The 9,823-nt window shown below is 40.0% G+C and overlaps 1 protein-coding gene across 1 annotated transcript in view; it reads left to right on the top strand.

Annotated features, from left to right (window-relative positions):
- The window catches only part of GMNC (geminin coiled-coil domain containing), an 8,483-nt gene extending 233 nt beyond the window's left edge, over positions 1 to 8,250 (top strand). The window contains exons 2-5 of the mRNA XM_008055984.2: positions 2,242 to 2,416; positions 4,255 to 4,343; positions 5,550 to 5,666; positions 7,454 to 8,250. Coding sequence (XP_008054175.1) covers positions 2,242 to 2,416; positions 4,255 to 4,343; positions 5,550 to 5,666; positions 7,454 to 8,074 — 1,002 coding nt within the window. The 3' untranslated portion in view covers positions 8,075 to 8,250. The remainder of the gene's footprint in view (positions 1 to 2,241; positions 2,417 to 4,254; positions 4,344 to 5,549; positions 5,667 to 7,453) is intronic.
- The last annotated feature ends 1,573 nt before the right edge of the window (positions 8,251 to 9,823 follow it).

Below are 9,823 nucleotides of genomic sequence, written 5' to 3'. Positions count from 1 at the left end.
CCCCGAGCGCCGGTGACTTTGGCTTTGGCTGGGTGTCTCCTGGCCCGCGTCACCCGTTTGACAGCCTCTCGCCAAATCAGAATGCGGCCTCGCCGGGAGCCCTGGGCGTCACCGGGAGTTCCCGCAGATTAGAACTCGTCTCTCCTAGCTCCTCCCCTCAACCCATTTAAAGCTCCTGCTGGCTTTGCGGAAAAAATTAAGAGTGGGCTCACTTTCGGCAGCGCTTCTTCCATTGCAAGATGGTAAGTGAGGAACTGGCGTTTGCTGGTCGGCTGGGAAAATCTGGGCCTCCACCTTGGGAGTGAGGTTTCTCTGCAAACTACCAATTAAAACAGGTCCTCTCTGCAACCCTGTCTCCATTCCCCTCTTCCCTTATCTCTCCCCACCTCTGGCCTTCTCCCTTTTTCATTCTTTCTCATCTTTCTCATCCCTTCTCTCATCTCTCCCTTTCTCATTCTCTCTCTCATCTCTCTCCCTCTTTGTCTCTCTCTCTCATCTCTCTGCCTCTCTCATTCTCTTCCATCTCTCTTCTTCTCTCATTCTCTCTTTCTCATTTTCCTTCCCCTTCTCCCCTCCTCTCTCTCTCTCTCTCTCGCTCTCTCTCTCTCATCTCTTCTCTCCCATTCTCTCTTATCTCTTCCCTTCTCATCTCTCCTCTCATCCTCTCTCTTCTTCTGACTCTCCCTCTTCCTCTCATCTCTCTTATTCTCTCTCATACTCTATTTTCTCTCATCTCTCTCTCATTCTCTCTCTTTTTCTCTCTCTGTTATTCCTACTATCTTACTGTCTGTACCTTTCCCCCAACTTTTCATCTCTACCTGTACTCACTCACTTTTCATTTCACCTCTTTCTACATTATGCACATATTTGCAAACACTTTAACCTGAACTAGTCTAGGAGAATTTGGAGTTTGTTTTCTTCTCAGGTGTCAATTGCATAATAACGTAGCTCTGATTCCAATAATAACCTCAGGGAAAGAGTCTGCAAACATGCTTTTTTTAAAGAAAAGAAAAAGCACTTGATAAACTTTTGACTAAATTTCTTTGGTCTGCACTGCCCAAGCTGGACTTACTTCAGAACTGGACTTTTTTCAAAACTTAACTTACTGGGAACATTAACAAAGTGTGATTTAATTGACTTAACTTTTTTTTTTCTTCTTCTTCCTATTTGTTTTCTCTCTGTTTATGTTATGCCCAAGGAAGTTCTCAAGTCAACAAAAGAATTGTGGTGGCTAAAAAGAGTTTTTCCAAAGCTGGGCTCTGCTAAAAATGAATGGCTTTTACCTGATTAAACATTGACAAATAATTAGGAATGGGTTGTTGTACAAATTAACCCGGAAAGGCTGCATACCTGCTTCTGCTTGGATATTTGGAAAGACTGTGTGTTTGAGGTTTGATAGGCGGGAGGCACAAGAATGTTCACTGGAACAAAACACAGTGGAGAATACATGTCAATTAGTGGTGGCAAGATAACTTTGAAAGGGCATTGAGCCCTGGTGATGAAGGGAACCAGAGTTTGCTGTCTTCACTGATGAAATTTTTCCAGCTTCGATTATATGTTTACTTGGAGTGACCTTATGCTTCCACGCTTAGGAAGAAAATGTATTTAATTGCCTCTGGGACAGGTGTGTGTGTGTGTGTGTGTGTGTGTGTGTGTGTGTGTGTGTGTGTATACAAAATTGTTGAAATCACCATGATCCAACAGCAGCATTTTAGGTTGGAGTGGAAAGGAAGGGAGGAATGAGACAAGTATATGATTCAGAAACTAAAATGAGGAGGTTAGACTATATGATGTAATATCTTTTCCACTTCAGTTTTGGCATTCTGGACTCCTTGTCTTTTTATAAATACACTTAAAATATTTGCTAGAGGGAACTAAATAGTTCTTATGTCTTTTAATCAATAAGTGGAATTCCTTTTACTCCTGGGTAGCCTATCAGATGTGCTAGATATTGCAACAGAGAATACTCCTGGATATTTAACAGTTTAGCCCATCCAATACTAGTCTGTTATTTGCTCAGAAAGCCTAAGGAGAATACTTGGTAAACCAAGACACTTATTCCCTCTTAGTATTTATAATTTTACCACTCAAAAATTAATCTGAATCTAGAATTAACACTTTTGCTGTTTTTCCTTAAATTTACTGCAAGCAATATCTGTTTGTTTCTCTCACCCTTTCTTCCCTCCAAATCCCCATCACCCCCATCTCCTGGGATCCCCCTCCTCATACTAAATTTCACAGAACACCATTCTGCCTTGCCAAGACCAGTACTTTGTAGAAGGCCAGAGTTATAATTGCCCGTATTCCACTACAACGTCAGAATCTAGTGTTGACGTTTCCACGGAGACTTGGGTCTCTTTCTGGGCTGCTGGTCTCCTGGACAACAGAGAGCCCCAACAAGCACCACAGGCACAGGGTAAGTTCTGCTCTTCTGCTTTCCTGGTAGTTCTGGAGCCCTTTTCCAGTGACCATGGCTGCAAAGCATCATGGGCTAGGACTCTAGACGAGGGGATGCTATGAAACATTTATGCAAATCCAAGGACTCTTGAATTTAAAGCCATAAACCCACTGTTCTGTACTTGCCAAATAGTGAAAATGGGATCCTTCCCCTTACTCACTGGACCGCATGTATTTCTCTCTACTCTTTACAGTTCTTAGAGATTCCCAACTCACTGAAGGCATTTGGGACTAGATCGAAGTTTTATAAACAGTGTAACACTTTAGCAGGATGCTTTTGGAATCAATGCAGTTGGAGCATTCAGTTTGGAATTCAGAAAAGTTTCCTTGAGTTTGACAGAAAAGCATGAAATACTCACTTAATCTCCCATTTCATAGAGGAAAATCTATGAAGTGGCTCAGAAGTGGAAAATATTTTTTTACACACAAAAAAATTCAACTTTGGAGGGATGTATAACATTAATGGAAAATTACAGATTAATTTTGACCTGTGGTTTAGTAAACAATACTTATGAATATTAGAGGAATTTCTATATTAACATTCAAGTTTCTGGAAAAAGTTTCAGACTTCTCAACATTAAATATCTGTACTGTTGGATCTACCACATGATTTTTAAATTATTATTTAGGAAAAGACACACCAAAAAAACCCAAAATGAAAATACACTTAAATGTCAAGGAGAAAGTTGTTCAGTGATAGCTTTTCACTGCAAGCAACAACAAAAATAAAATTCCTTAGAATATTAACCCAAATTGTTCATAAAATTTTATTCCTCTCTCTTACTCTTCATTTCTCTTCAATAAAAAATACTTCAGTAACAGCAGTTTAGGTAGACAGCAAGAGTCAGAACTGTACTAGATGAGGAAAAGAAAGTAAAAGAAGCCGGGCTTGGTGGTTCAGCCTGTAATCCCGCACCTTTAGCGCATGCCTGTAATTCTGGCTACTTGGAAGGCTGAGGCGGAAGGATTGCCGGAGCCCAGCAGGTCGAGGTTGTGGTGGCTGGTAGCGGCCACTGCACTCCAGTCTGGGTGACAGAGTGAGATTCCAACTCAAAAAAAAAAAAAAGGAAGTAAAAGAAAGCCAATTTAGCATGCCCAAGCATAGTTTTTATTGAGGGATATAGAGCTAGCTATTAAGTATGGGGGGGATAAAACCTCTTTGATAAAGAGCTTAAAAATGTACAGCTAAGAACAGCTGAAACAGATAAGATTTGGGCACAATCTTGAGATTGTCCTCAAGACCTTCAGAAAGAGCAAGGTCCAAATTATTTTAAAGCAGGAAGCACATGGAATTCTGAATAAATGCCCTCCATTAGTTTTAAAACAGGCACACAGACAGGGAAAATAGCATCACAAAGTGGGATTTGACTATAGAACCAAACACTATATTATCAAGTGCTAGCACTTAGAAAATAAGATAAAAACTAAAAAAGAAACATAGTGATATTGAAAAGTTTTGTGTATGAGGGAGGGTAAAAATTATTTGAATGAATTAGTGTCGCAAACAGGACAGTCTTTATTAATTTAGCTAACAAGAATACATCTATTGGGAAAGACTGTGACTCTTTACCTCCTAAAACATTTACTTCATTAACCACTTTGGAATACAGTATATAAATATTTGCCTCTCACAGTTTGCTTGCCCCTCGTGAAAACTTTAAATGTTTTATTTTTCTGTGTAGCTATGTTTGGAATGGTAACCGAACATATTAAACTGTCTGAAATTATTTGATAAATGTCTTTATTGCACACAAACTGCAAGTGTATGTTCTTAGATATCTGCTTGGCTTTTCACAGAATCATCCAGTGGTTCGAATTTTCCTGTTCTAGACTCATGCTCGTGGGAAGAGGCTCAGCTTTCCTCTCAGCTCTACAGAAACAAGCAGGTTTGTACAGAGTCAGAACATTGAGACTGGCAATGTTCCATGAAGTTGGTTACCCACTGTGCCTGCACTTAATGTCACATTGCCGCTTTTTCCTTTTGAAATGCATGTTGACTCAGTTTAGAACCCAAATGGGTATATTTCTGCAGAGACATCAAAGTTAGATGATCAATCCCCAAAAACAAAAGCAAGACACTCTAGGATCACCTACAGTCAAGCTATGACTTTACACATTTTAGTTGTATGACCCCTTGAGCCCTTCATTTCCTCATCTGTGGAATTAGAGTATGTGTCCAGCCTATCTCAGAGGTCTGTGTAAAAATAAGTGATATAATGATTGTGTGTGATAGTATTTTAAAACCAGAAGTGTGGTTAATATGGGGAGAAATTATAATTATTATAAATTCTTTCTCTTTTTTTTTTGAGTTGAAGTCTCACTCTGTCACCCAGACTGGAGGGCAGTGGCCGCTCCCAGCCACCGCAGCCTTGACCTGCTGGGCTCCAGCGATCCTTCCGCCTCAGCCTTCCAAGTAGCTGGAACTACAGGCTCGCCCTACCACACCCGGCTAATTTTTTTGGTTTATTGTAGAGACGAGGTGTCACCAAGTTGCCCAGGTGGGTCGTGAACCTGCGGGCTCAGGCAATCCACTCACCTCAGCCTCCCAAGGCGCGGGATTACAGGCTGAGCCACCAAGCCCGGCTAAATTATTTCTTAAAGATTACTTCAGTTTCCATGTTTTTTTATTGTTGCTTCTGAAAGGTATTTTAATCTAAAGGATATACAGACAGATATGAGGCCCAGGAAAACCAACACAACTCTTTTTATTTAGTTAGTTTTTAAATGTGCAAGGAAGGAGCCCAGCAAAAAATCCTTTCTAAATACCTTTTTTTAAAAATTTTTATACAGTTGTTTGTAGCTCATTTTCCTTCATACCTATCTCATTCCCCTGTGGTTACAATTTTAGAAGTCATATAATCTCTTTAAACACTTTGCAATGAATGAAAATTTAGAGCACAAAGCTGAACAATCAGATATTAGAGGAATGCAGATTTAATTTAGGTCTCTGGGGATGAGGGATCCCTGAGGTTGTGTTCATAAAACAAACAGAAGTTTAATCGGGTTTAAGCAGGTTAAGGAGCAGTGGCAATATTATAAGGTTACAAAGTCAATATAGCAGAGCGGCCTTCACCATTGTCAGCTTTTCACAGCTCCAAGATACTCTGGTGCAAAAGGAGGAAGAACTTGCCAGGTTACATGAAGAGAACAATCATCTCAGACAATACCTGAATTCTGCTTTGGTTAAATGTCTTGAAGAAAAGGCCAAGGTACGTAACTATCCTCTTTGTAAGAACAGGGCAGTGATTTGAGAAAGGAGACCATTTATGTAAAACTCCTTGATTAAATGCAAGAAGTTTACTAAAGAGTGTGTCTTGATGTACCTTTATTGGATAGATGAATTGCCTTTAAGAAAACAGCACTTTCACAAAAATATTTATGCATCATTTCTCTGACGTATCTAGATTGCAGATGTATCCATTCATTACAAAAATAAGTTGCTTAAAGATCAAAAGTTAATCAAAAGATTGCTGAGACAACAGAGGTTAATCAAAAGGCAATGTTAGATGGATAGAATACTGGAGTGAAAATCAGATCTGAAAGATACTCAGGACTTTTAATTATCTGTTTGACTTTGTTTAAATCATTTTTGCTTAGAGCCTCAGTTACCATCATCTGTAAAAAGATGGGTCAAATATCTTCTAATAATTTTGTTAGATTTAAAAATGCTATTGATGTGGTTGGAGCCCAAGTCTTTTGACTGGCAATTAGACATACACAATTGCATTATCTTTTAAGTCATATTTGGCCTATACTTTTAAAATAAGCTCTTTGTTGGTTGGTTGGCTTGTTCTTCATTTCTTTGGTTTTACAATTTTTTATTATCGGTTTGTCATTATGTTATCATTAATGCTTCTATCACCGATCTTTCCTTGCTTCTAGCCAAGCTACATTATTTGGTATTTACTCTACAGTGATAATGTTTCTTGCTACTCTTATTAAATATAAGAACTCAGAGAAGAAAATTCCCTAGATTTGATTCTTTTGCAATTCAGTCGGCTTTGTTAAAAAGAGAACACATCGTATAGGTAATAGCCTGGGCTCCTAACATCAGCCACCATTCTATAAAAAGGACATTTATCAAACTATTAAGTGATATTAATTAGGCAGTTTTATCACTCAATCTCAATTTTTCAGGATTTATAATAATGTAATAACATATCTCATGGGACTGCTTTGAAAGTTAATGAAATAAGAAGAAGCAAAGCCGGGCTTGGTGGCTCAGCCTGTAATCCCGCGCCTTTGGGAGGCTGAGGTGAGTGGATTGCCTGAGCCCGCAGGTTCGAGACCCGCCTGGGCAGTGAGACCTCATCTCTACAAAAAATCAAAAAATCAGCCGGGCGTGGTAGCGCATGCCTGTAGTTCCGGCTACTTGGAAGGCTGAGGCGGAAGGATCGCCGGAGCCCAGCAGGTCGAGGCTGCGGTGGCCGGGAGTGGCCACTGCACTCCAGTCTGGGCAACAGAGTGAGACTCCAACTCAAAAAAAAAAAAAGAAGAAGAAGCAGTGTTGTATAATGTCTAAATCAGAGGTACTGTTTAAATTCAGATGGCTTAGATTTAAATGTAAGTTTAAATTTAATGTAGGGATGATCCTCAGCAAGTCACTGATATGTCTGTACTTTAGTTTCCTCATTAATGAAATTTTATGGCATCTATAGCCAATGAGATAATACATGTAATCTATGATTTATCAATTATAACAAATAATTTATAAATAATAGCTCAATAAATGATAGTTACTATTATTGTCAGAATAATACTACCTCCTTAAGTTAAAATCTTAAATGTATCATCTATTATGTGTTCCATTCAACTTTTTAAAAAAATAGAGTTAAAACGTGAATTAGCATTTCTAGGCAGTAACTTGTCATCATAGATTTTACTCCGCAAACAAGTTCATCTAATCAGTTTTACTTGTGTGTAAAGAAAACATAAATTTAATCATTTCCCCCTAAATCTCTGAAGGAGATGTAATTTTTAAATCTCACTTCCCCAGAAATTGCTGTCATCAGATGAGTTCTCCAAAGCATGTGGAAAATTCAGAAAGGGGAAGAGGAAACCCAAAGAGCAAAGATACTCTCCTGCTGAGATTCCTCATCCCAAAAATGCCAAAAGAAACCTCTATAGTGCATTTGCTAACTGTGAAGAACAGCCTGGGCCCCCTGTGGATCCCTGGGTCCTTCAAACACTTGGGTTAAAAGACCTCAATACCATCGATGATACCTTACCAGCTAACTACAGTGCCCTCTCCTCTCATCACAGAAGAGTCACCAGCACATTCTCTCAGTTTCCAGATGATGTAGTTGATTATGAAAATATTCCCAGAGAGGAACTGCCAGTTGACTATGGAGGTGAGAGAACAACCCTCTTGCACAGCACTGCCACTCATGAGGAAGATTTTCATTTCCCTTCTCAACTTTCAAATATCCCTGTGGGACTTCAAACTCTACCTTACTATACTGCCAGTGTATCACCCAACAAGACAGAGATGGCCTTTTCCACTTCCTTGAGCCCTCACTGTAATGTGAAAACTCATTCCTTCCACCAGGGACAAGCCTTTGTGCGTCGAGATGAGGAGGGTGGCTGGAAGTTTACCTGGGTTCCTAAGCAGACTTAGTGACCTTTCTTCCATCACAAAGCACTGCTATGAACTCTGTTTACAAAGACCTCTCTTGCACTTAAACCTGACTAGGTAGAGCAAAGAAGCTATTGCTTAGACTGTCTTTTGTTACTTTAAATGTTACTCTCAATTACCCACTTAAATTTGCAGGGAATGGCTTCCAAGAATCTATAATGAAACATGAATGCTCCTCTTTCACCTAAATTTGACTTGTTTACACACCAGCACCAGCTGTTGACTTCATCACTTTGCCCCATACTTGAAAAGGTATTTTGTATTCACTTATATATTCCTTCACGATCTAGATATACTTTTCCAATTATAACAAGTTTAAATGCTTGTCTTTTGTCATCAAACAGTTGAAACGTTCAGAGCAATTTTGCTTTTCTTCCTTCCTTGCTCTTCATTTTTTCTGAAAACTGCCTTTAGAATGAGCCCTGGCCGGGCATGGTGGCTCAAGCCTGTAATCCCAGCACTTTGGGAGGCCGAGGTGAGGGGCTTGAGGCCAAGGATTCGAGAACAGCCTGGGCAACTTGGTGAGACCTCATCTCTACAATAAATAAAAAAAGTAGCTGGACATGGTAGCATGCCTGTATTTCTGGCTATGTGGAAGGCTGAGTTGGAAGGCTCGCCGGAGCCCACCAGGTGGACGCTGGGGTGGCCATGAGCTTGCCACTGCACTCAAGCCTCCTGAACCTGGGTGACAGAGTGAGACTCCAACTCAAAAAAAAAAAAAAGTATGAGCCCTATTATTGTTTCAAGTATTTGCTACTGAGTGTTCAAATGTTGAGGGTAGGGTAGAAAAATTGTCTTTGCCCATAACCACTAGTACTGAGGACGTGTTATGTTCAGGGCTGTTCAAAAAGTTGAATGTTCAATGGTGGCATTGGAAAGAGTCTAAAATAAATGTAATTCAACTAATAATAAACACCACTGATAAATTTTAAAAATTAAAAAGAATTTAAGTTGCTTCAAAATGCCACTTGATATATTAGCTTCTGTAGGCTTCTGTGGCTCAAGAAAGAACATTTATAAATAATTGTGGTAACAAAACAAGTCGTCATCTGAAACTACCCAGATGCTTACAAACTCATTCCTGAAAGTATAGTCTAGTCTGGCTCTGCCATTGTCTCACCCATTCATTAAGTCATTCACTTGTGCATTTCTTTTTCTTTTTTTGAGTTGGAGTCTCACTCTGTGGCCCAAGCTGGAGTGCAGCGGCACCCCAGCGATGAACTGCTGGCTCAGGCGATCCTTCCAAGTAGCTGAAACTACAGGCATGTGTGCTACCACGGCCTGTTAATTTTTTATTTATTGTAGAGATGAGATCTCACCAACTTGTCCAGACTGGTCTCAAACCTCGGACTCAGGCAATCCACTTGCCTCAGCCTCCCAAAGTGCTAGAATTATAGGCTGAACCACCTCGCCGGGTCTATTTTTTGATTATTGTAGAGACAAGGTTTCACCAAGTGCCTGGACTGGTCTAGAACCCACGGGTTCAGGCAATCCACTCCTCTAGGCCTCCCAAAGTGCTGGGATTACAGGCTGAGCCACTGAGCCCGGCCACATGTGCATTTTTTTCATTTGTCAGTCCACTCAAAATAATTGTATAATACCAAATACCAGGTCAGGTACTTTGTACCAGGTCAGGTACTATGCTATGAGGTGGTGATAAAATGTGGGAAAGTTAGACACTCTGGCTGCCTTCATGAGACTGAGAGTCACTCATTTGCTGTGACCTTGAAA

Source organism: Carlito syrichta, unplaced genomic scaffold (genome assembly GCF_000164805.1).
Source record: "Carlito syrichta isolate Samal-C Ts95f unplaced genomic scaffold, Tarsius_syrichta-2.0.1 Scaffold302062, whole genome shotgun sequence".
NCBI lineage: Eukaryota > Metazoa > Chordata > Mammalia > Primates > Tarsiidae > Carlito > Carlito syrichta.
The sequence above is the reverse complement of the archived record's forward strand: the minus strand, read 5'-3'. Positions and strand labels throughout refer to the sequence as shown.